The 27,193-nt window shown below is 53.6% G+C and overlaps 1 protein-coding gene across 1 annotated transcript in view; it reads right to left on the reverse strand.

Moving 5' to 3' along the window:
• The window catches only part of nop2 (NOP2 nucleolar protein homolog (yeast)), a 52,122-nt gene that overhangs the window by 16,261 nt on the left and 8,668 nt on the right, over nt 1-27,193 (reverse strand). The window contains exons 2-12 of the mRNA XM_073036713.1: nt 19,465-19,603; nt 19,007-19,052; nt 18,372-18,448; nt 17,780-18,027; nt 15,824-15,885; nt 13,872-13,987; nt 11,673-11,872; nt 11,084-11,173; nt 10,728-10,815; nt 10,371-10,511; nt 8,053-8,192 (exon numbers count right to left, since the gene is read on the reverse strand). Coding sequence (XP_072892814.1) covers nt 8,053-8,192; nt 10,371-10,511; nt 10,728-10,815; nt 11,084-11,173; nt 11,673-11,872; nt 13,872-13,987; nt 15,824-15,885; nt 17,780-18,027; nt 18,372-18,448; nt 19,007-19,052; nt 19,465-19,570 — 1,314 coding nt within the window. The 5' untranslated portion in view covers nt 19,571-19,603. The remainder of the gene's footprint in view (nt 1-8,052; nt 8,193-10,370; nt 10,512-10,727; nt 10,816-11,083; nt 11,174-11,672; nt 11,873-13,871; nt 13,988-15,823; nt 15,886-17,779; nt 18,028-18,371; nt 18,449-19,006; nt 19,053-19,464; nt 19,604-27,193) is intronic.

Raw genomic sequence — 27,193 nt, forward strand, 5'->3', positions numbered from 1 at the left:
AGATAGGAGACGGGGTATGCTAATGTAACTGAGATAGGGGACGGGGTATGCTAATGTAACTGAGATAGGAGACGGGGTATGCTAATGTAACTGAGATAGGAGACGGGGTATGCTAATGTAACTGAGATAGGAGACGGGGTATGCTAATGTAACTGAGATAGGAGACGGGGTATGCTAATGTAACTGAGATAGGAGACGGGGTATGCAAATGTAACTGAGATAGGAGACGGGGTATGCAAATGTAACTGAGATAGGAGACGGGGTATGCTAATGTAACTGAGATAGGGGACGGGGTATGCTAATGTAACTGAGATAGGGGACGGGGTATGCTAATGTAACTGAGATAGGGGACGGGGTATGTTAATGTAACTGAGATAAGGGGACGAGGGTATGCTAATGTAACTGAGATAGGAGACGGGGTATGTTAATGTAACTGAGATAGGGGACGGGGTATGCTAATGTAACTGAGATAGGGGACGGGGTATGCTAATGTAACTGAGATAGGGGACGGGGTATGCTAATGTAACTGAGATAAGGGGACGAGGGTATGCTAATGTAACTGAGATAGGAGACGGGGTATGTTAATGTAACTGAGATAGGGGACGGGGTATGCTAATGTAACTGAGATAGGGGACGGGGTATGTTAATGTAACTGAGATAGGGGACGAGGGTATGCTAATGTAACTGAGATAGGAGACGGGGTATGTTAATGTAACTGAGATAGGAGACGGGGTATGCTAATGTAACTGAGATAGGGGACGGGGTATGCTAATGTAACTGAGATAGGGGACGGGGTATGCTAATGTAACTCAGATAGGGGACGGGGTATGCTAATGTAACTGAGATAGGGGACGGGGTATGCTAATGTAACTGAGATAGGGGACGGGGTATGCTAATGTAACTGAGATAGGGGACGGGGTATGCTAATGTAACTGAGATAGGAGACGGGGTATGCTAATGTAACTGAGATAGGAGACGGGGTATGCTAATGTAACTGAGATAGGAGACGGGGTATGCTAATGTAACTGAGATAGGAGACGGGTTATGCTAATGTAACTGAGATAGGAGACGGGGTATGCTAATGTAACTGAGATAGGGGACGGGGTATGCTAATGTAACTGAGATAGGGGACGGGGTATGCTAATGTAACTGAGATAGGAGACAGGGTATGCTAATGTAACTGAGATAGGGGACGGGGTATGCTAATGTAACTGAGATAGGGGACGGGGTATGCTAATGTAACTGAGATAGGGGACGGGGTATGCTAATGTAACTGAGATAGGGGACGGGGTATGCTAATGTAACTGAGATAGGAGACGGGGTATGCTAATGTAACTGAGATAGGGGACGGGGTATGCTAATGTAACTGAGATAGGAGACGGGGTATGCTAATGTAACTGAGATAGGGGACGGGGTATGCTAATGTAACTGAGATAGGGGACGGGGTATGCTAATGTAACTGAGATAGGGGACGGGGTATGCTAATGTAACTGAGATAGGAGACGGGGTATGCTAATGTAACTGAGATAGGGGACGGGGTATGCTAATGTAACTGAGATAGGGGACGGGGTATGCTAATGTAACTGAGATAGGAGACGGGGTATGCTAATGTAACTGAGATAGGGGACGGGGTATGCTAATGTAACTGAGATAGGGGACGGGGTATGCTAATGTAACTGAGATATGGGACGGGGTATGCTAATGTAACTGAGATAGGGGACGGGGTATGCTAATGTAACTGAGATAGGGGACGGGGTATGCTAATGTAACTGAGATAGGGGACGGGGTATGCTAATGTAACTGAGATAGGAGACGGGGTATGCTAATGTAACTGAGATAGGGGACGGGGTATGCTAATGTAACTGAGATAGGGGACGGGGTATGCTAATGTAACTGAGATAGGGGACGGGGTATGCTAATGTAACTGAGATAGGAGACGGGGTATGCTAATGTAACTGAGATAGGAGACGGGGTATGCTAATGTAACTGAGATAGGAGACGGGGTATGCTAATGTAACTGAGATAGGGGACGGGGTATGCTAATGTAACTGAGATAGGAGACGGGGTATGCTAATGTAACTGAGATAGGAGACGGGGTATGCTAATGTAAATGAGATAGGAGACGGGGTATGCTAATGTAACTGAGATAGGGGACGGGGTATGCTAATGTAACTGAGATAGGGGACGGGGTATGCTAATGTAACTGAGATAGGAGACGGGGTATGCTAATGTAACTGAGATAGGGGACGGGGTATGTTAATGTAACTGAGATAAGGGGACGAGGGTATGCTAATGTAACTGAGATAGGAGACGGGGTATGCTAATGTAACTGAGATAGGGGACGGGGTATGCTAATGTAACTGAGATAGGGGACGGGGTATGCTAATGTAACTGAGATAGGAGACGGGGTATGCTAATGTAACTGAGATAGGAGACGGGGTATGCTAATGTAACTGAGATAGGGGACGGCCTATGCTAATGTAACTGAGATAGGGGACGGGGTATGCTAATGTAACTGAGATAGGAGACGGGGTATGCTAATGTAACTGAGATAGGGGACGGGGTATGCTAATGTAACTGAGATAGGGGACGGGGTATGCTAATGTAACTGAGATAGGAGACGGGGTATGCTAATGTAACTGAGATAGGGGACGGGGTATGCTAATGTAACTGAGATAGGGGACGGGGTATGCTAATGTAACTGAGATAGGGGACGGGGTATGCTAATGTAACTGAGATAGGGGACGGGGTATGTTAATGTAACTGAGATAGGGGACGGGGTATGCTAATGTAACTGAGATATGGGACGGGGTATGCTAATGTAACTGAGATAGGGGACGGGGTATGCTAATGTAACTGAGATAGGGGACGGGGTATGCTAATGTAACTGAGATAGGGGACGGGGTATGCTAATGTAACTGAGATAGGGGACGGGGTATGCTAATGTAACTGAGATAGGGGACGGGGTATGCTAATGTTACTGAGATAGGGGACGGGGTATGCTAATGTAACTGAGATAGGGGACGGGGTATGCTAATGTAACTGAGATAGGAGACGGGGTATGCTAATGTAACTGAGATAGGAGACGGGGTATGCTAATGTAACTGAGATAGGGGACGGGGTATGCTAATGTAACTGAGATAGGAGACGGGGTATGCTAATGTAACTGAGATAGGAGACGGGGTATGCTAATGTAACTGAGATAGGAGACGGGGTATGCTAATGTAACTGAGATAGGGGACGGGGTATGCTAATGTAACTGAGATAGGGGACGGGGTATGCTAATGTAACTGAGATAGGGGACGGGGTATGCTAATGTAACTGAGATAGGAGACGGGGTATGCTAATGTAACTGAGATAGGGGACGGGGTATGTTAATGTAACTGAGATAAGGGGACGAGGGTATGCTAATGTAACTGAGATAGGAGACGGGGTATGTTAATGTAACTGAGATAGGGGACGGGGTATGCTAATGTAACTGAGATAGGAGACGGGGTATGCTAATGTAACTGAGATAGGGGACGGGGTATGCTAATGTAACTGAGATAGGGGACGGGGTATGCTAATGTAACTGAGATAGGAGACGGGGTATGCTAATGTAACTGAGATAGGAGACGGGGTATGCTAATGTAACTGAGATAGGAGACGGGGTATGCTAATGTAACTGAGATAGGAGACGGGGTATGCTAATGTAACTGAGATAGGAGACGGGGTATGCTAATGTAACTGAGATAGGAGACGGGTTATGCTAATGTAACTGAGATAGGAGACGGGTTATGCTAATGTAACTGAGATAGGAGACGGGTTATGCTAATGTAACTGAGATAGGAGACGGGGTATGCTAATGTAACTGAGATAGGGGACGGGGTATGCTAATGTAACTGAGATAGGAGACGGGGTATGCTAATGTAACTGAGATAGGGGACGGGGTATGCTAATGTAACTGAGATAGGGGACGGGGTATGCTAATGTAACTGAGATAGGAGACGGGGTATGCTAATGTAACTGAGATAGGGGACGGGGTATGTTAATGTAACTGAGATAAGGGGACGAGGGTATGCTAATGTAACTGAGATAGGAGACGGGGTATGTTAATGTAACTGAGATAGGGGACGGGGTATGCTAATGTAACTGAGATAGGAGACGGGGTATGCTAATGTAACTGAGATAGGGGACGGGGTATGCTAATGTAACTGAGATAGGGGACGGGGTATGCTAACGTAACTGAGATAGGAGACGGGGTATGCTAATGTAACTGAGATAGGAGACGGGGTATGCTAATGCCACTAAGATAAGAAATTACTATAAAGAATACTGTGTACTAGGCTCGGCGGACAATTAGTGACACGTTCATTAATTGTCTCAGCTTTTGTTTGCAAATGAAGGCTTAAATTTCTCGAAAAATCTTCTGCGTCACCTGGTTATTTCAAGAAACCACGACATCTGTAGCCTCTCTACTTCATCCAAATGGCACGCTGCTTCACCGGTCTTTGTATCGTTCGCAAACATGGCCACAAAGCCATCAATTCCACCATTCAAGTCATTTGACACAGAATGTAAAAAGAGTTGGTCCCAACACAGACTGTTATGGAACATCTCACTAGTCACTGGCTACCAACCAGAAAAGGCTCCCTTTATTCCTACTCTTTGCCTTCTGCAAGTCAGCCTCACCTCACCTTTATCAATGCTAGAATAAAACCACGGGCTCTAAACTTGTTAAAAAAATCTTTGTGATTTTTATAAATGACCTGAATGAGGACCTGGAGGGATGAGTTCGTAAATTCACTGATGGCACAAAGGTTGGAGGTGTTGTGGATAGTGCGAAGGGCTGTCAGAGGTTACAGCGGGACATTGATAGGATGCAAAACTGGGCTGAGAAGTGGCAGATGGAGATCAACCCAGATAAGTGTGAAGTGGTTCATTTTGGTAGGTCAAATATGATGGCAGAATGTAGTATTAATGGTAAGACTCGGTGGTGTGAAGGGTGAGAGGGATCTTGGTGTCCGAGTCCATAGGACGCTCAAAGCAGCTGCACAGGTTGACTCTGTGGTTAAGAGGTGTACAGTGTATTGGCCTTCATCAATTGTGGAACTGAATTTAGGAGCCGAGAGGTAATGTTGCAGCTATATAGGACCCTGGTCAGACCCCACTTGGAGTACTGTGCTCAGTTCTGGTCGCCTCACTACAGGAAGGACGTGGAAACCATAGAAAGGGTGCAGAGGAGACTTACAAGGATGTTGCCTGAATTGGGAAGCATGCCTTAAGAGAATAGGTTGAGAGAACTCAGCCTTTTCTCCTTGGAGCAATGGGGGATGAGAGGTGACTTGAAAGAGGTGGAATGGGCTGCCGGTGGCAGTGGTGGAGGCGGAGATGATAGGGTCTTTTAGGGTGGCTGAATGGAGCCTAGAAAAATAGAGGACAATGGGTAAAGCCTAGGTAGTTCTAAGGTAAGGACATGTTTGGCACAGCTTTGTGGGCTGAAGGGCCTGTACGTTTTCTGTCTTTCTCTGTGTGGCACCTTGTCAAAGGCCTTCTGAAAATCTAAGTACACAACATCCACCAATTCTCCTTTGTGTCTGTCCTGCTTGTTATTTCGTCAAAGAATTCCAACAGATTTGTCAGACAAGATTTTCCCTTGAGGAAACCGTGCTGACTACGGCCTACTTTATCGTGTGCCTCCAAGTATCCCGACACTGCATCCTTAACGACCGATCCCAACACCTTCCCAACCATTCAGGTCAGATTAACTGGTCTATTACTTCCTTGCAACACACAGAAAATGCTGGAGGAACTCAGCAGGCCAGGCAGCATCCATGGAAAAGAGTACAGTCGACGTTTTGGGCCGAGACCCTTCGTCAGGACCGGAGAAAAGAAGATGAGGAGTCAGAGTTAGAACGTGCGGGGAGGGGGGGGAAGGAAGAACCACAAAGTGATCGGTGAAACCGGGAGAGGGAGGCAGGGGTGAAGCAAAGAGTTGGGAGGTTGATTGGTGAAAGAGATACAGGGGTGTAGAAGGGGGAATTTAATAGGAGAGGACAGAAGGCCATGGAAGAAAGAAAAGGGGGGAGGAGCAGCAGATGGAGGTGATGGGCAGGTAAGAGGAAAGGTGAGAGAGGGAAATGGGGATGGTATTACTGGGTTCCAGAAATTGAAGTTCGTATCATCAGGTTGGAGGCTACCCAGCCGGTATATAAGATGTTGCTCCTCCAACCTGAGTGTGGCCTCATTGCGACAGTAGAGGAGGACATGGATGGACATATCGGAATGGAACCACTTCTGACATCCTTTTTCATATTTAGCAAAAAAATCAAATTAATGAATGCTACGATCCAATCAGCAGCTACTGCCCGAAGATTTTGACTACACCATCTGATCGAGTAACATTAACTTTTCTGTAAGTTGTTTTAGAAAGGCATGGAAACATAGAAAACCTACAGCACAACACAGGCCTCTGACAGCCCTCCACACTATCTACAACACCTCCAACCTTTGTGTCATCCGCAGATTTACTAACCCATCCCTCCACTTCCTCATCCAGGTCATTTATAAAAATCACGTAAAGGTCCCAGAACAGATCCCTGAGGCACCCCACTGCTGACCGACCTCCATGCAGAATATGACCCATCTAGACCTGGCATCTCTTTGAAAATTCCTTCAGAAAAGCTGTCTGACTCCAATTGAAGCGCTGCAATATGCAGAAGCAAACTTTAACAAGTTACGGTCACAGTATCTCGGCGATACCGTTTGTTGGAGTGAAGGTGAAAGAGCCAATTGCATCTGTTAGTTCTGGTACTGATGCTGTTCCACGTGCACATAATCACTTGGGTAATAGATTTCCTGAATTAGATGAGTTCAGAGAATGGCAAGGTTACGACCCTGCTGCTGTTGCAAACACAACCGATTCTGAGTTTGGAAACGAGAATGCTGCACGACTGGCAAAATAACACTCAGCTACCATTGCGACCTACGACGAGCGCGTTGCCTCAAAAAGGTGGCAGCAACACTGTGATGTCGAATGTCCTTTCTGAGAAAGCTAAGACTGGTTCGATTGAGACGGCCACTGATATTTGAAATATGCACCAAGAGGCTAAGAGTTGGAAGAACTGACAATTTTTGCTGACATCATTGGAAATTTTCAAGCTCCCAGTGCTAACTGTGAATGCGGATTTGGTTTTGTAAATTTAACCAAATGTAAATCCAGAAGTAGTCGAAAAGTGGGACCTTTGGATGATCTGATGAGGATTTAGATGAATCTTTCATCTGGATGCAAAATTAAGCTGGACGGTGTTACAGACAGAGGAGAAATACGAAAGATTTTCTTTGCAGTACCGTATTTCATGACACACTTCAATAAATAAAATCAAAAGCCTGTGATTTTTTTTGTTTTCTTTCCAGATATTCACAGTATGCATATTTCAAATCAAAACATTTAAATTGCCCTAAACACTAATGTTAACATTTTAACAAGTTAAGTTAAATGTTAACGTTAAAGTTAACATTTAGATTGACTTTCTACAGGGGCACAATTGAGAGCACCCTGACTGGCTGCATCACTGCCTGGTATGGGAACTCTACTTCCCTCAATCGCAGGACTCTGCAGAGAGTGGTGTGGACTGCCCAGCGCATCTGTAGATGTGAACTTCCCACTATTCAGGACGTTTAGAGATAGGTGTGTAAAAAGGACCCGCAGGATCATTGGGGACCCGAGTCACCCCAACCACAAACTGTTCCAGCTGCTACCATCCGGGAAACGGTACCACAGCATAAAAGCCAGGACCAACAGGCTCCGGGACAGTTTCTTCCACCAGGCCATCAGACTGCTTAATTCACACTGATACAACTGTATTTCTATGTTATATTGACTCCTGTTGTACATAATATTTATTATAAATTGCACATTTAGAGAGATGTAACGTAAAGATTTTTAATCCTCCTGTAAATAATAAAGTCAAGTCAATACGGTTCTCAGGCCATGCAAGAATCTCCTGCTCCGAGTGGTGGCCAGTCTGAGCAGCTGTAAGGAGGAGGGGGTGGGCTTTGCTGAGGACGTACCTTGGGGAAGTCTCTGCCGTCACAGTTGGAGACGATGGCGTTGGTGACACCGAGCCGATGAAGGTTCCCCACCACGCTGCGCAGACGCTCTGCACTGGGGTCGTTGGCCACAATTACCCCTGTGTTCTTCATTAACTGGGCTGCGTGCCAACAGTGGGCGTCAGACCGAGAAACAAAACCCAGGGCATCCCCACCTACCCCTCCCTCCCATCTGCCAAATTTACCCCTGTTACTCCATCCACTACCCTTTCAACTCTCCCCCACTTTACCCCTCTCCCATAGAACATTACAGCACAGAAACAGGGCTTTTGGCCCTTCTTGGCTGTGCCGAACTATTTTTCTGCCGAGTCCCACTGACCTGCACCTGGGCCATATCCCTCCAAACCCCTCTCATCCATATACCTGTCCAAGCTTTTTTCTTAAATGTCAAAACTGAACCCGCATTCACCACTTCATCTGGCAGCTCATTCCACACTCCCACCACTCTCTGTGTGAAGAAGCCCCCAACAATGTTCCCTTTAAACTTTTCCCCCTTCACCCTTAACCCATGACCTCTGTTTTTTTTCTCCCCTGACCTCAGTGGAAAAAGCCTGCTTGCATTCACTCTATCTATACCCATCATAATTTTATACTCCTCTATCAAATCACCCCTCATTCTCCTACGCTCCAGGGAATAAAGTCCTAACCTATTCAACCTTTCTCTGTAACTCAGTTTCTCAAGTCCCGGCAACATCCTTGTAAACCTTCTCCGCACTCTTTCAACCTTATTAATATCCTTCCTGTAATTAGGTGACCAAAACTGCACACAATACTCCAAATTCGGTCTCACCAATGTCTTATACAACCTCACCATTACATTCCAACTCTTATATTCAATACTTTGATTTATAAAGGCCAATATACCAAAAGCTCTCTTTACTACCCTATCTACCTGTGACGCCACTTTTAGGGAATTATGTATCTGTACTCCCAGATCCCTCTGTTCTACTGTACTCCTCAGTGTCCTACCATTTACCTTGTATGTTCTACCTTGGTTTGACCTTCCGAAGTGCAATACCTCACACTTGTCCGCATTAAACTGCATCTGCCAGTTTTCAGACCATTCCACCAGCTGGTCCAAATCCCTCTGCAAGCTTTGAAAACCTTCCTCACTGTCCACTACACCTCCAATCTTTGTATCATCAGCAAATTTGCTGATCCAATTTGCCACATTATCATCCAGATTATTGATATAGATGACAAATAACAATGGACCCAGCACGGATCCCTGTGGCACACCACTAGTCACAGGCCTCCACTCAGAGTAGCAATCCTCCACTACCACTCTCTGGCTTCTTCCATTGAGCCAATATCTAATCCAATTTACTAGCTCTGCATGTATACCTAGCGATTGAATCTTCCTAACTAACCTCCCATGCGGGACCTTGTCAAAGGCCTTACTGAAGTCCATGTATACAACATCCACTGTCTTCCATTTATCCACTTTCCTGGTAACGTCCTCAAAAAACGATTGGTTAGACATGACCTACCACGCGCAAAGCCATGCTGACTGTTTCTAATAAGTTCCTGTCTATCCAAATACTTGTAGATCCTATCTCTTAGTATTCCTTCCAATAATTTACCTACTACCTATGTCAAACTTACCGGCCTATAATTTCCCGGCTTACTTTTTGAGCCTTTTTTAAGCAACGGAGCCACATGAGCTATCCCCTTTCTTTCTTCTCATTTCCCTAACACCTCTTTTTCCTCCAGCTCCCCATTCCACTCCCTCACTTTCCTCTCTGTCTTTTCTTGTACCTCTCGTTTGCCACTTCTTCTCTCCGCCCCATTGCCCCCTTTCCCATCTCCCCATCCACTCCCACTCCCTCATTCTCTCCACAAACTGCTCTCCCTCTGGCCTTATCCCCCCTCCCTCCCGCTCTCCCTCCCCCGTCCACCCCGTCTACTCTCCCTCCCACTCTTCCTGCCTCGTTCACTCCCTCCCACTCTCCCTCAGTCGCCCTTACCTCCCTTCTCCCCACCTCTCCGCTCCCTGCTCATCCCCTGCCAGTCTCCATTTTGCTCCCTCTCTCTGAGCCCCACCTGCTGCTCCCACTGCACCCCCCCTTCTCTGCACACTCCATATCCACTGCACCTCTCACCTCTCCCCATCCTCTCTCCCCCTTCCTTGCACACTTCCACCTCGACTCTTTCTGCCCCTTCTCCGCACCCCATCCGTCACTCTCCTCCCTTCCTGCCTCTCCAACGTCCCACCTCCCTGTACCCAAGTTGACCCCCCGCCCCTCAGCTCGACCTCGTGCTCCCCGCTCCCCACTCACCACAGTAGGTAGTCTTCCCCCCCGGGGCGCAGCTCATGTCGAGGAGCATCTCTCCCTCCTGAGGGGCGAGGGCCATCACCGGCAGCAGGCTGGAGGCACCCTGGAGCATGTAGTGGCCCGCAAGGTACTCGGGGGTGGCTCCTGGGGACAGGACACAGGGTCAGAGAGTCCGAGGTGGAGGCGGGGAGGGAACAGGAGGGGATGGAATGGGAGGGGTGGGAAGGCAGCAGGAATCCAGATCAGATAGGTCGGGGGGCGAGGAGGAGGGTGGAAAAGGGGGAAGGGAGAGTAGACAGGGAGGAATAATGGCGAGAGAGGGTGGGAGACAGACAGAACCTCCCTCGCCCCTGAACTCACCGATGGGCACGGCAGAGTCGAAGATGACCAGGCCAGTCTTCGACCACTTGCCCAGTGGGTCCAGGTTCACCCCGCGGTTGATCAGCGCCTGTGCAGAGAAGAGGCAGTCAGCCAGTCCCAGTCACTCCACCCTCCCCGCGCACACTATCCCTCACGTCGGGCGGGGGAGGTCACGCATGGAGAGACACCACATATCCCCCCACCTCACACCCTCACCGCAGCCGAGACTGACCCCACACCGTCACGCGCCCCACGGACTCCAGTTGTCCAACCCTACTGCCACCCCAGGTATCTCCCCCCTTCTCCCCAGACAATGCCTGTCCCCCTTTCAGCGAGACGTCCCACCTCCCCCTCACCTGGGCCAGGTCCCGCCGGCGGGTTTTCAGGGTGTTGGTACGGATGGTCACGGGTCGCTGAACCTCACTGGCCTCCAGGAACTCCAGCAGCTGCGAAGGGAGGTGAAAGGGGTCAAGGAGGGCGAGGGCAGGGGCAGGGCTGCTCTCCGTCCGTTCCCTCCTCCCTCTCTCTCCCCTGCCCTGCTCTCTCTTTTCTCCCGTTCTCTTTATCTTAACCATCCAGCAACCTCCCAATTTAACCCTCGCCTCATCACAGAACAATTTACAACGACCAACTAACCTACCAGCCGGTATGTCTCGGGACTGTGGGAGGAACCCGGGGCACCTGGAGGAAACCCACACAGTCACGGGGAGGGAGAGCGTGGAAACTCCTCACGGGCAGCGGGCGGAATTGAACCCGGGTCACTGGGACTGTACAGCGTTGCGCTCACCGCTACCTCCTTCCCCATCTCTTACCCTCTTCCCTTCACTGCTCTCCCTATTCTAGCTTTCTCTCCCTCCCTTTCTTCCCTTCTCCATCCTCCTTTCCCCTTCCTTCATGTCTCTCCCTGCCTCTTCCGTCCTCCCGCCCCCTCTCTCCCTACCCCACCTCCGGCAGAGGGAACAGCTCCATCAGCTTCTCGATCAGGTAGCTGTTGTAGCTGTAGTAGGCGGCCAGGTCTCTGCGAAGGACCTGCAGGTACTCCTGCCGGTCGCGGCCCTCCTCCCGTCTCCCGCGGAAGTCCGCCAGCACCTCCATCGTGTCCTGGATCCTCTGGAAGATCAGCTTCAGGTCTGGGGGCTGGCTGGGTAGGATGGAGTGAAGGAAAGGGTAACAGAGCCCTCCCCTACCGCCCCCACCTCACAACACTCTCCAAAGTGGAGAGATTCCACAGAGGAGCCTGGCAGCTTGCGGGTGCAACCGGTTATCGAGAAGGCAAATGCAATCATTTCTAGAAGGGATTGTAAAGCGTTTCGTTAAAGCACCACACAGGATGTGGGCCAGTGCAAAAAAAATTTCCTGCCCATCAGTCCGTGCAGCCGTTAAAAAAAAATTGCGGGGAACTTCGGCAGCGAGGCTTCGTCAGGAGTTTGAGGTGAACTGGTACCCTCGCAGATGCACCGTGGAGAGGATTCTGACTGGCTGCATCCCCGCCTGGTATGGAGGGGGCCTCTGCACAGGATCAGAGAAAGCTGCCAACTCTGTCAGCTCCATCGTGGGCGCCAGCCTGCCCAGCATCCAGGGCAGCTTCAAACAGGCGGCATCCAGCATTAAGTACCCCCATCACGCAGGACATTGCTACCATCAGCGAGGAGGTACAGGAGCCTGACGAGACACACTCAGCGTTTCAGGAACAGCTTCTTTCCCTCCTACGTCAGATTTCTGAACGGACAGTGAACCCATGGACACCTCCTCTGTATTCTCCTTTCCTCTCTTCATTCAATTTAATCTTCTTTTTCTGTATCTGCTCCCTGTTACTATTGAAGGTGAGGACGTAGATGTGGTGAGGACCTAACTGTATTTTGGGGGGGGGGGGGGGGTGCACCGGGATGACAGACTTGAGTGGAAACCACACAGAGGCTGTGTACGAGAAGGGTCAGAGTCACCTCAACTTCCTGAGGGGACTGAGCTCCTTTCGAGTATGCAGGCCTCTCCTTCACATGTTCTACCAGTCTGGTGTTACCAGTACAATCTTCTATGCGGTGACGTGCTGGGGCAATGGAATCAACATGGGTGATGCCAACAGGCTCAATGAATTGATTAGAGAGTCTGGCTCTGTTATGGGAGTCAAACTGGACACACCAGACACCGTGGTAAAACAAAGGACCCTACGGAAAATACTGGACAATGTTTCTCACCCTCTGCACGGCACCTTGGCTGAACAGAGCGAACACTTTTAGTGATAGACTGAGACAACGGTGCTGCTCCAAAGAGCGCTAGATGAGGTCATTCTCACCCTCGGCCATTAGTCACTCTCTCACTGGGGAAATGATGACTCCCCTTCTGTTAGACTGTTTGAGGTAACTTAATTTTTATTCTTTCTTACTTCACTTCTAATATTTATAAATATGTGCACATAATGCTACTGTGACACTGCAATTTCCTTTGGGATCAATAAAGTATCTATCTATCTACATGCTCATGGTCTTGTTTACATATTGCAGAGGAGTGCTGCTGCAAAACGATCCATTTCACAGCACACGCCGGTGACACTGACCCTGAAGGCACAGACAAACCGCTGGAGGAACTCTGCAGGCCAGCAGGCACCATCGACGGAGACGAGTGGACAGTCGGCGTTTCGGGTGCACGGGGTAGCAAAGGGTTTCGAGGGATGAGGCATGAGCCCAAGCGTGAGTCTGGTCAACGGGGGCCAGTTCGGCCAAAGGGCCTGCGACACTGAACCGGAGAGCACCTGCAGACGCAGCCTTGGGCCCCCCGATCCAAGGAAAGATGAGCCGGCGAGAACGATCCCGAGGACGAACACACGAGGGGACGCTTGACGTCTCTGGGCCCGGACCCGATGGAATTCAGCGGATGATGGGAGGGTGGTGGGGGGTGCTGGGGGTGGAATCTCATCGAAACCTGCCAGGATGGAAGTCGCAGGGGTAGAACAGACACGGGAGGGAGGGAAGTTCTGCCACCCGAGGGCACGGCCTCAGAATAAAGACTTGCTTCGACGGGGATCTTGGCCGGCACGGATCAGCTGGTCTGAGGGGCATGTTTCTGAGGTGTGTCGCTCTACGAGACCCTCGATGAGGGTCGCGGATCACCACACACACACACACACACACAAAACAGAAAGGATATCTTCCCGGGTAATCTCCTGCCCACTCGGCAGTGTGAACCTCTCGACCTCTGCCACGTTGATCTGCACCTCCTCCTCCTCCTCCTCCTCCGCTGTCCCTCCATCCTCTTTGACTGGCCTGGAACAGATTCCTCCGTCTGAGTCATTATGCCCTCCTGCCAGGGAGCTCCCCCACACACCTGCCTCCCCTCGCCGGGAGAGCTCCCTCGACTGCAATCCTACATCGGGGGTGGGGGGGATGGAGCACCGTCGGACCACTGCTCCTGCATTCAGCAAGCTGCCCATCTCTCCTGGCAGTGTATGTGGGGAGCTCCCTCAGGCCCACCTGCTCCCCGCCCCCCGAGTGGAGAGCTCCCGCGGGCCCCCGTCCCCACGTGCGGGGAACCCTTTCAGTCACCCCCATCCCCATGCGAGGAGATTGAAGACCCTCAAGGTCCCTAACTTGGTCATCGAATTACAGGAAGGATATTAATAAGGTTGAAAGATTGCAGAGAAGGTTTACAAGGATGTTGCCGGGACTTGAGAAACTGAGTTACAGAGAAAGGTTGAATGGGTTAGGACTTTATTCCCTGGAGCGTAGAAGAACGAGGGGAGACTTAGAACATAGAATAGTACAGCACATTACAGGCCCTTCGGCCCACAATGTTGTGCTGACCCTCAAACCCTGCCTCCCATATAAACCCGCATCTTAAATTCTTCAATATACCTGTCTAGTAGTCTCTTAAATTTCACTAGTGTATCTGCCTCCACCACTGACTCAGGCAATGCATTCTACACACCAACCACTCTCTGAGTGAAAAACCTTCCTCTAATATCCCCCTTGAACTTCCCTCCCCTTACCTTAAAGCCACGTCCTCTTGTACTGAGCTGCGGTGCCCTGGGGAAGAGGCACTGGCTGTCCACTCTGTCTATTCCTCTTAATATCTTGTACACCTCTATCATGTCTCCTCTCATCCTCCTTCTCTCCAAAGAGTAAAGCCCTAGCTCCCTTAATCTCTGATCATAATCCATACTCCCTAAACCAGGCAACATCCTGGTAAATCTCCTCTGTACCCTTTCCAATGCATTCACATCCTTTCTATAGTGAGGTGACCAGAACTGGACACAGTACTCCAAGTGTGGCCTAACTAGAGTTTTATAGAGCTGCATCATTACACCGCGCCTCTTAAACTCTATCCCTCGATTTATGAAAGCTAACACCTCATAAGCGTTCTTAACTACCCTATCTACCTGTGAGGCAACTTTCAGGGATCTGTGGACATGTACCCCCAGATCCCTCTGCTCCTCCACACTCCCAAGTATCCTTCCATTTACTTTGTATGAGTTGTTATAGGTGTATAAAATTATGACGGGTATAGACAGAGTGAATAGAAGCACGCTGTTTCCACTGAGGCCAGGGGAGAAAAAAAGAGGTCATGGGTTAAGGGTGAAGGGGGAACATTGTTGGGGGCTTCTTCACGCAGAGAGTGGTGGGAGTGTGGAATGAGCTGCCAGATGAAGTGGTAAATGCGGGTTCAGTTTTAACATTTAAGAAAAGCTTGGACAGGTATATGGATGAGAGGGGTTTGGAGGGATATGGCCCAGGTGCAGGTCAGTGGGACTCGGCAGAAAAATGGTTCGGCACAGCCAAGGAGGGCCAAAAGGCCTGTTTCTGTGCTGTAATGTTCTATGGTCCCTCAGCCGTACATCGAAAGGGCACTCACAGGGCCTCCTGTATCGGGGGTGCTCCCTCAGTCCTGCAGGCCAGGAGTTCCCTCAAATCCACACTCCTGTACACGAGGGAGCTGTCTTTGACCACACTCACCACTATCTCTGACAGACACCGGCTCCGTGGAGCTCCCTCAGTCATCTTTTGCCGGGAACTCCCTTGATCCCTCTTTTCGATACAGGGGAACTCCCTCGCCACACCACCCAGCTTCCAGCCTGCGCCCCACTCACCCCGTCAGCCACTCACCGAGTCTGCGCTAGTTTCTGTTTCTTCCTCATGCGCTCAGCAGCCCGCTCGATCGGCAAGAGCTGGGGACAAGAGGGGGGCAGATATAACAAGCAATGCCACTCTCCACACCCCTCGCACACTCCCCCAAGATTTCATGTCCCCGCAACGGTTACAGCCCAAAGCTACAGAACAGATACAGAGTGAATCTCCCTCCACACCGTCCCATCACACACTCCCGGGGTCAGACACAGAGTGAATCTCCCTCCACACCGTCCCATCACACACTCCCGGGGTCAGACACAGAGTGAATCTCCCTCCACTCTGTCCCATCACACACTCCCGGGGTCAGACACAGAGTGAATCTCCCTCCACTCTGTCCCATCACACACTCCCGGGGTCAGACACGGAGTGAATCTCCCTCCACACCGTCCCATCACACACTCCCGGGGTCAGACACAGAGTGAATCTCCCTCCACACCGTCCCATCACACACTCCTGGGGTCAGACACAGAGTGAAGCTCCCTCCACACCGTCCCATCACACACTCCCGGGGTCAGACACAGAGTGAATCTCCATCCACACCGTCCCATCACACACTCCCGGGGTCAGACACGGAGTGAATCTCCCTCCACACCGTCCCATCACACACTCCCGGGGTCAGACACAGAGTGAATCTCCCTCCACACCGTCCCATCACACACTCCCGGGGTCAGACACAGAGTGAAGCTCCCTCCACACCGTCCCATCACACACTCCCGGGGTCAGACACAGAGTGAATCTCCATCCACACCGTCCCATCACACTCTCCCGGGGTCAGACACAGAGTGAATCTCCATCCACACCGTCCCATCACACACTCACGGGGTCAGACACAGAGTGAATCTCCCTCCGCACCGTCCCATCACACACTCCCGGGGTCAGACACAGAGTGAAGCTCCTTCCACACCGTCCCATCACACACTCCCGGGGTCAGACACAGAGTGAAGCTCCTTCCACACCGTCCCATCACACACTCCCGGGGTCAGACACAGAGTGAAGCTCCCTCCACACCATCCCATCACACACTCCCGGGGTCAGACACAGAGTGAAGCTCCTTCCACACCGTTCCATCACACACTCCCGGGGTCAGACAGAGTGAATCTCCCTCCACACCGTCCCATCACACACTGCCGGGGTCAAACACAGAGTGAATCTCCCTCCACACCGGCCCATCACACAGTCCCGGGGTCCAGTACAGAGTGAAGCTCCCTCCACACCGTCCCATCACACACTCCCAGGGTCAGAGACAGAGTGAATCTCCCTCCACACGGTCCCATCACACACTCCCAGGGTCAGACACACAGTGAAACTCCCTCCACACCGTCCCATCACACACTCCCAGGGTCAGACACACAGTGAAACTCCCTCCACACCGTCCCATCACACACTCCCGTGGTCAGAGACAGAGTGAATCTCCCTCCACACCGTCCCATCACACACTCCCGGCGTCAGACACAGTGTGAATCTCCCTCCACATCGTCCCATCACACACTCCCGGGGTCAGACACAGAGTGAATCTCCCTCCACACCGTCCCATCACACATTCCCGGGGTCAGACACTGAGTGAATCTCCCTCCACACCGTCCCATCACACACTCCCGGGGTCAGACATAGAGTGAATCTCCCTCCACACCGTCCCATCACACACTCCCGGGGTCAGACACAGAGTGAATCTCCCTCCACACTGTCCCATCACACACTCCTGGGGTCAGACACAGAGTGAATCTCCCTCCACACTGTCCCATCACACACTCCCGGGGTCCAGTACAGAGTGGAGCTCCCTCTGTATCGCAGGAGGGTGGAGTGTGTCGGAGCACGTAGGTTCTCCACGAGCCTACGGATCAGCCCTCTGTCTCTCCGTAAGGGGCCACGGGATTGTCAACCAGTGACCGACCACATTCTCAGTCCCGGTTCAGACACACTGTATGCTCTTACCTCCTCATCCTCCTCCTCTTCCTCCTCATCCCCCTCGTCCTCATCCGAGCAGACCCCGAAGTCATCGAGCGGCAGGTCACTGCCAGAGTCGGATACCGAGGGCGCATCCTCCTCCTCCTCCTCCGAGCCCAAAGAGAGCAGTCGGGGCCGGGGCGCCCCGGTCTGGCCAGGCTCCTGCTGGGCTGCCCTCTCCCCCCTCGGCTGGGGCCGCTGGCTGTCCTCGTCGCTGAAACCCTGGGGGACGTCAGCTGACAGCACAGAGGGGGATGAAAGAGTGGGGGCGGTGTCAAGGGATGGGGGGGAAGAGGGAGATGAAGAGGATGGGGACAGAAGGAAGGGGATAGGTAGGGAGAAGTGGAAGGAGGCCGACTGAGGGGAGGTGGATGCTGGTGGGTAAAGGCATGTTGGGTGTTACTGAAGGGGGTTGGGGAGGAGCAGATAGGCTGTGAGGGGCAAGGGAGGGAGTGAGGGGGGTAAGTGGAGGAAAATAGCGCAGGCAGGAGAGGGAGGGTTGAAGGTGTGAGGGAGTGGAAGGGAGGAGGGAGGAACAGCAAGGCGTGGATTGCGGAGGGGGTGACCCCCTGGCACTTACCAGAAGTCCGCTTCCTCTTCTCCTGAACCGGCCGCTCCCCAGAAGCCCCTGCCGACAGACGGGTGCGTTTCAGGGCCCTGCCAGGAGGAGCAGGGAGAGTCAAGAGCCAGAGCGGGAGGGCGGGGGTGGTGCCGTGAAGGGAGAGGGCGGATTGTCCAGGCTCAGCTGGAAAGGTTGGACGGGGCTGGCACCGAGTCGTCAGGAGCCTGGGGCTGGGGGCGGGGGTTCGGGGCTGTGGGCCGGAGTAGGCCAAGGGCCACGAGGATCACAGCTGGGAACGGGCTCCGGGGGGTCTGGGGAAGACGGAGAAAAGTCAGAGGAGAAGGGGCCAGTGGGTGGGGGTGGGTGTCAGTCGGAAGGGACTGGGTGGGGTTGGGAGGAAGGGGCTAAGGGGCTGGTGGGGGGGGGGTCGGGGCTGGGGTGGATACAGGAGGGGCTGTGGGCCGGAGTAGGCCAAGGGCCACGAGGATCACAGCTTGGAACGAGCTCCGGGGGGTCTGGGGAAGAGGGGGAAAAGTCAGAGGAGAAGGGGCCAGTGGGTGGGGGTGGGTGTCAGTCGGAAGGGACTGGGCGGGGTTGGGAGGAAGGGAGAGCCGCAGGGACAGGGATCGGAGGTCGCTGTGTCAATCTCTCACCGTTTCCTCTGGCGACTCTTGAGGCGTCGTGTCTCTGGCTGATGGTCTGGAGGCAGAGGGGGTGGTGTTAGCAGGGGCCGGGGGAATGGTTTTACCCTCACCATCCTTCCCACCCCTCTTCTCCAACCCCTCCCGACTTCTCTGCTTCCGCCTCGCCCCCCCCTTCCATCCCATTCCGGTCTCCACCTCCCCTCCCCAGCTGCCACCCTCCTCCCCCCCTTCTGCACAGGCCCTCCTTGCCTCCGCAGTCCCACCTCCACTCCCCCTTTTCCCCACCCTCTCCCTCTCATCTCCGCTCCCCCTTTTCCCCACCCCTCCCCTTGTGGTCCCTTCTCTGCTCCCTCCCATGATCCCATCCCCCCCCCTTCGTGCCCCGCCCTTCTCCGCTCCCCCACCCACTGCTGTCCACCAGGATGGCACCTGCCCCCCATTTCCCCCTCCCTCGTTCCCTCGCCTACCCTCCAGCAGCTCGGCAGGGACCTCGCTCTCAGCCCCCCTTTGCTTGCGGGCCTTCCTGCCGGGCCCTCGGATCGGCCTCTTGCCGGGCTCCAGTTTGCGCCCCATCCTCCAGAAGAGCCTGTGCCTCACGGTGCTGGGCTGGGGAGAAAGCAGAGAAGGTTTACAACTCCCCCTGCAGCCCCCCCTTCCTCTCCCCGCTTCTGCCCTCTACTCCCTCCCTCTCTGCCCCCGCTCCCTCCTTCCCTCACAGCCTGCAAACAGGCTCACATTTCTGCCCATCATTCTAGCCCCGCTCACCCCCACCTCCAGTCGGCCGGGGAGCATAGAAACAGGTTCCCCAGCCCTCTGGAAAACGCCAAACTTTCATTCTGCTCGGTCTTATCGACCTGCACCTGGACCACCACCTTCCCCTCCCATCTGAAATCAAACCACTGGCCCCGGAATAATGAAGCCACTCCCCACCCCCACGCTCCCCTTAAACATTTCACCTTTCACCCTGAATCCATGCTCCAGCCCGGGAGGAAAAAGAGCCCGCTTGCATTTCCTCTCTCTGCAACCCTCACATCTCTCCTTCCTCTGCTCCAGGGAGTAAAGTCCTGACCGATTAAACCTTTCCCAGAAACTCGGGTCCTCACGTCCCAGCTGCACCCTCCTTCCTGTAGGGAGGTGACTGGAAATCAGGCCTCAGCGACTTCTCGTTTAATTCCACGCTCCATTCTTTCCTTTATGAACACAGTGCGCCAGAAGCTCTCTTCACTGTCTCTCCGAGATGCGATTTTCACGGAACTGTGGACCGTACCCCCAGATCCTTCCGTTCTCCCACACTCCTCACCATGCAAGTCCTTCACTGATTTGTCTTCACAAAGTGCACTGCCTCGCACTTCTGTGCTTTAAATTCCACCCGTACACTTCGGCCCCCGTTCCCAGATGTTCCAGATCCTGCGGCAGACCCTCTGCACCCCAGCTCCTCGTGTCACCCGCAAATTTGCTGATCCAGTTGGCCACATTATCATCCAGATCACTGACACAGCCAACAACCAGCATCGATCCCTGCGGCCTCTGGCCGGAGGCAACCATCTCCTACCTCGCCCTGGCTTCTCCCGCAAAGCCAATGTTGAATTTGTTTTACCCCATCCTGAATGCTGGGCAACGGAACCTTTTTCTCCCAGTTTCCCCACGACGGACCCGGTCAAAGCCCCTGCTAAAGTCCATGTCTTGTTGTCATCAACTTCCTGGTAACCTCCTCGAAAAACTCTATAAGATTGCTTCGATACGACCCACCACACACAAGCCGCACTGACAAACTCCGCCATCTGTCCCATGAAACTAGGGGTAGAATTAGGCCATTCAGCCCATCGAGTCTGCACCGCCATTCCATCATGGCTGATCCCGGATCCCACTCAATGCTATACACTTCCCTTTTCACCATATCCTTTGATGCCCTGAGTGATCAACTTCCGCCTTAAATATACCCACGGACTTGGCCACCACCACAGTTTGTGGCAGAGTATTCCACAGATTCACTACTCTCTGGTTTAAAAAAAATCCTCCTTACTTCTTTTATAAATGGTCGCCCCTCAATTTGAGCCTGTGCCCTCTAGTTCTGGATACCCCCACCACAGGAAACATCCTCTCCACATCCACCTGATCCACTCCTTTCAACGTTCGGTAGGTTTCAATGAGATCCCCCCCCCCCGCCCCATTCTTCCAAGTCCCAGTGAGTACAGGCCCTAGCTGCCAAACACTCCTCCTGTGTTAACCCCTTGTGGTGAACTACATATACCTGTCTGGACACGCCCCTCTGCTGACTGCTCCTGTGCCTCCTCCCACAGACCCCTGTATAAAGGCGATTGGAGGCACTGCTCCTCCCTCAGTCTCCAGGATGTTGTGTGGTGGTCGCTTGCTGCTAATAAAAGCTTATCGTTCGCCTCCCGTCTCCGAGAGTTATTGATGGTGCATCACCCCTTCATTCCCAGAATCATCCCTGTCAACCTCCTCTGGACTCTCCCCAATGTCAACCCATCCTTTCTCGGATAAAGGGCCCAAATCTGTTCACTACACTCCCAAGTGAGGCCTGACTTATAAAGGCTCAGCGTTATCTCCTTGCTTTTATATTCTATTCCTCTTGAAATGAATGCCAACATTGCATTTGCCTTCTTTACCACACTCAGCCTGTAAATTAACCGTCATGGTCTTGCACGTCGACTCTTAAGCCCCCCTATACCTCTGATGTTTGAACCTTCTCCCCATTATGATAATAGTCTGCACTATTGTTCCTTTTACCAGAACAAAAAAGGACCGTTTCACGGGGTTCACACAGCTCAATGACGCCTTCACGGACACCTGCAACACGTCATTCACCGAGGGTGCTTCAAAAGCCCTGCACCAGAGACACCTTCAGGACCAAACGACCAATGCCCAGTGGCAATGCTTACGATGAAGCACTTCGAATGGCTCATATCAGAAACTTCATTCCTGCCTCTCTGGACACTCACTGGCAGGAATGAAGTTTCTAACGTCTGTCAGGCACCTGGCCCGAAAGCAGACGCTCGTGCCGGATTGCTGCTTCTGCAATCGTTGGTGAGCACACCCGTACTCTTCGCTCACGGTGCCTTCAAGAAGGATTCAGCTCCCACAACTATCTTCACAGTTTACTGTCTCATTTTCTAATTTTAAAATATATTACAGCAGGAATTTTTTGGATCTAATCGATGAAAAGTTGTGCATCGCATCAGATCAGAAGAAAAATTCCAAGAACTAAAAATCTAAAACCTAAATTGTGAGGGTGAGAAAGGAGTCGCCCCCTTTCTAATTATTACAGGAAGGATGTGGAAGGGTGCAGAGGAGATTTACAAGGCCATTGTCGGGATTGAGAATAGGTTGAGTGAACGCGGCCTTTTCTCCTTGGAGCGACGGAGGATGAGAGGTGACCTAATAGAGGTGTATAAGATAATGAGAGGCATTGATCGTGTGGATAGTCAGAGGCTTTTTCCCAGGGCTGGAATGGCTAGCACGAGAGGGCACAGGTTTTAAGGTGTTTGGAAGTAAGTACAGAGGAGATGTCAGGGTTGTTTTTTTTTTCACAGAGAGTGGTGAGTGCGTGATGGAGGTGAAAACGAGAGGGTCTTTTAAGAGACTCCTGGATGGATACATGTAACAGAAAAATTGAGGGCTATGGGTAACCCTAGGTAATACCTAAGGTAAGGACATGTTCGGCACAGGTTTGTGGGCCAAATAAGCCTGTATTGTGCTGTAGATTTCCTATGTTACTATGCCAACTTTCCACAGGAGCAATGCCTTTACAACTCACCCAATTTGCTGATGTGGAAAATTGGAGGATCTCCTGAATAAATAGACCCTCCCCCTGTAAAGTGAATGGTAAGGTCGATTTTCGACCAAGGAAGTCAAAAAAGACAAAAGAGCAGTCAAGACAAGTCAGGGAAATGATAATAGAGAAGCACAAATCTGGGGAAGGGGGCAAGACCATCACGACGGCACTGACCACACCTCAAAGCTCAGTGCAGTCCATCGGGAAAAAGTGGAAATACCATAGCCACACTGCCTAGATCAGTGTAAATGTATTTACATTGTACTAAATGTACTCCCTGGAGAAGACTGGCACTTGTGAGAGAGGATACTGTGACGTCAGCGGTGACTCTGAGCAAGCTGCATAAGTCAGTGGCTGTGCAATCCGTCCGTCCTTGCACAAAAAGGGTATTTACGGACTGGCAAGGAGGAAGCCCTAGTTAAATAAACTCATCCTTGCCCGCAAACACTTTGCAAAGTGTCAGCTTGAAGAATCTGTGAAGGTGTGGAAGAAGGTCTTGTGGTCAGATAAGACTGAAGTGGAACTTTCTGGCCTCAACACCAAGCAGTACTTGAGGAGTAAATCTTATACAGCACATCAGCCAGGTAACACCATCCCTCTTTTAAAGTATGGCGGAGATAGCATCATGCTATGAAGATGATTTTCAGCAACAGAGACCGGATATCTGGTCAGGATTGATGGGAAGATGAATGCTGCTAAATACAGGGAGATCCTGGATAAAAACAACACACACAAAATGCTGGTGGAACACAGCAGGCCAGGCAGCATCTATAAGGAGAAGCACTGTCGACGTCTCGTGAGAGATTTGAATTACTATCTTTCCTTTCAGTTAGTCCTGACGAAGGGTCTCGGCCCGAAACATCGACAGTGCTTCTCCCTACAGACGCTGCCTGTCCTGCTGTGTTCCACCAGCATTTTGTGTGTGTTGTTTGAATTTCCAGCATCTGTAGATTTCCTCGTGTATGCTGGATAAAAACTTGTTGGCCTCTGCCAGAAATCTTAAACTGGGGAGGAAGTTCATCTTTCAGCAAGACAACAACCGAAAACACACTGCCATAGCAACCATGGAGTGGCTTCAAATGAAGACAACTGATGTCCTTGAGTGGCCCAGTCAGAGTCCTGACCTTAACCCGATCAAACATCTCTGGCAAGACGTCAAGATTCCTATCCGCTCTTGCTCCCCAAATAACCCGACACATTTGGAGCAACTTTGCCAGCAGGAACGGGCAAACCTTGCTCCACCACCTTGTGCAAAGTTAATACAGTCTTATCCAAAACAGACCGCTGTCCGTAATAGCTGTGAGAGACGGTTCCACTCAACAACGAGAAGGGGAACGGACGCTTTTGATCTCTGACATTTGGTTTTGAACTTCTAGCTTTCCGTGCCCTTTGAAAAAACAGGAGCACGTGATTCACGAATGAAACGCTCAGTTAAATTGGTCGAAATGCTTGTGTGTGATACTCATTTATGTGCCGAGGGTTGGGGGCTGAATACCCTGAGAAATTCACTGTGAATGCACTGCAGAACAACCGGGCGTCCGAACGAGCAGACCTCAGGATGCACGACTGCTCCTCCCTCGCCGTCACCCTGGGTGTGTGTGTGCCCAGCCCACCACCGTCCGCCCCGCTCACGCACGACTGCTCCTCCCTCGCCATCACCCTGGGTGTGTGTGTGTGCCCAGCCCACCACCGTCCGCCCCGCTCACGCACGACTGCTCCTCCCTCGCCATCACCCTGGGTGTGTGTGTGCCCAGCCCACCACCGTCCGCCCCGCTCACGCACGACTGCTCCTCCCTCCCCGTCACCCTGGGTGTGTGTGTGCCCAGCCCACCACCGTCCGCCCCGCTCACGCACGACTGCTCCTCCCTCCCCGTCACCCTGGGTGTGTGTGCCCAGCCCACCACCGTCCGCCCCGCTCACGCACGACTGCTCCTCCCTCGCCGTCACCCTGGGTGTGTGTGTGCCCAGCCCACCACCGTCCGCCCCGCTCACGCACGACTGCTCCTCCCTCCCCGTCACCCTGGGTGTGTGTGTGCCCAGCCCACCACCGTCCGCCCCGCTCACGCACGACTGCTCCTCCCTCGCCGTCACCCTGGGTGTGTGTGTGCCCAGCCCACCACCGTCCGCCCCGCTCACGCACGACTGCTCCTCCCTCGCCGTCACCCTGGGTGTGTGTGTGCCCAGCCCACCACCGTCCGCCCCGCTCACGCACGACTGCTCCTCCCTCGCCGTCACCCTGGGTGTGTGTGTGCCCAGCCCACCACCGTCCGCCCCGCTCACGCACGACTGCTCCTCCCTCCCCGTCACCCTGGGTGTGTGTGTGCCCAGCCCACCACCGTCCGCCCCGCTCACGCACGACTGCTCCTCCCTCGCCGTCACCCTGGGTGTGTGTGTGCCCAGCCCACCACCGTCCGCCCCGCTCACGCACGACTGCTCCTCCCTCGCCGTCACCCTGGGTGTGTGTGTGCCCAGCCCACCACCGTCCGCCCCGCTCACGCACGACTGCTCCTCCCTCCCCGTCACCCTGGGTGTGTGTGTGCCCAGCCCACCACCGTCCGCCCCGCTCACGCACGACTGCTCCTCCCTCGCCGTCACCCTGGGTGTGTGTGTGCCCAGCCCACCACCGTCCGCCCCGCTCACGCACGACTGCTCCTCCCTCGCCGTCACCCTGGGTGTGTGTGTGCCCAGCCCACCACCGTCCGCCCCGCTCACGCACGACTGCTCCTCCCTCGCCGTCACCCTGGGTGTGTGTGTGCCCAGCCCACCACCGTCCGCCCCGCTCACGCACGACTGCTCCTCCCTCGCCGTCACCCTGGGTGTGTGTGTGCCCAGCCCACCACCGTCCACCCCGCTCACGCACGACTGCTCCTCCCTCCCCGTCACCCTGGGTGTGTGTGTGCCCAGCCCACCACCGTCCGCCCCGCTCACGCACGACTGCTCCTCCCTCCCCGTCACCCTGGGTGTGTGTGTGCCCAGCCCACCACCGTCCGCCCCGCTCACGCACGACTGCTCCTCCCTCGCCGTCACCCTGGGTGTGTGTGTGCCCAGCCCACCACCGTCCGCCCCGCTCACGCACGACTGCTCCTCCCTCGCCGTCACCCTGGGTGTGTGTGTGCCCAGCCCACCACCGTCCGCCCCGCTCACGCACGACTGCTCCTCCCTCGCCGTCACCCTGGGTGTGTGTGTGCCCAGCCCACCACCGTCCGCCCCGCTCACGCACGACTGCTCCTCCCTCGCCGTCACCCTGGGTGTGTGTGTGCCCAGCCCACCACCGTCCGCCCCGCTCACGCACGACTGCTCCTCCCTCGCCGTCACCCTGGGTGTGTGTGTGCCCAGCCCACCACCGTCCGCCCCGCTCACGCACGACTGCTCCTCCCTCGCCGTCACCCTGGGTGTGTGTGTGCCCAGCCCACCACCGTCCGCCCCGCTCACGCACGACTGCTCCTCCCTCGCCGTCACCCTGGGTGTGTGTGTGCCCAGCCCACCACCGTCCGCCCCGCTCACGCACGACTGCTCCTCCCTCGCCGTCACCCTGGGTGTGTGTGTGCCCAGCCCACCACCGTCCGCCCCGCTCACGCACGACTGCTCCTCCCTCGCCGTCACCCTGGGTGTGTGTGTGCCCAGCCCACCACCGTCCGCCCCGCTCACGCACGACTGCTCCTCCCTCGCCGTCACCCTGGGTGTGTGTGTGCCCAGCCCACCACCGTCCGCCCCGCTCACGCACGACTGCTCCTCCCTCGCCGTCACCCTGGGTGTGTGTGTGCCCAGCCCACCACCGTCCGCCCCGCTCACGCACGACTGCTCCTCCCTCGCCGTCACCCGGGTGTGTGTGTGCCCAGCCCACCACCGTCCGCCCCGCTCACGCACGACTGCTCCTCCCTCGCCGTCACCCGGGTGTGTGTGTGCCCAGCCCACCACCGTCCGCCCCGCTCACGCACGACTGCTCCTCCCTCGCCGTCACCCTGGGTGTGTGTGTGTGCCCAGCCCACCACCGTCCGCCCCGTTCACGCACGACTGCTCCTCCCTCGCCATCACCCTGGGTGTGTGTGTGCCCAGCCCACCACCGTCCGCCCCGCTCACGCACGACTGCTCCTCTCTCGCCGTCACCCTGGGTGTGTGTGTGCCCAGCCCACCACCGTCCGCCCCGCTCACGCACGACTGCTCCTCCCTCGCCGTCACCCGGGTGTGTGTGTGCCCAGCCCACCACCGTCCGCCCCGCTCACGCACGACTGCTCCTCCCTCGCCGTCACCCGGGTGTGTGTGTGCCCAGCCCACCACCGTCCGCCCCGCTCACGCACGACTGCTCCTCCCTCGCCGTCACCCTGGGTGTGTGTGTGTGCCCAGCCCACCACCGTCCGCCCCGTTCACGCACGACTGCTCCTCCCTCGCCATCACCCTGG

The sequence above is a fragment of the Hemitrygon akajei genome, unplaced genomic scaffold (genome assembly GCF_048418815.1).
Source record: "Hemitrygon akajei unplaced genomic scaffold, sHemAka1.3 Scf000063, whole genome shotgun sequence".
Lineage (NCBI taxonomy): Eukaryota > Metazoa > Chordata > Chondrichthyes > Myliobatiformes > Dasyatidae > Hemitrygon > Hemitrygon akajei.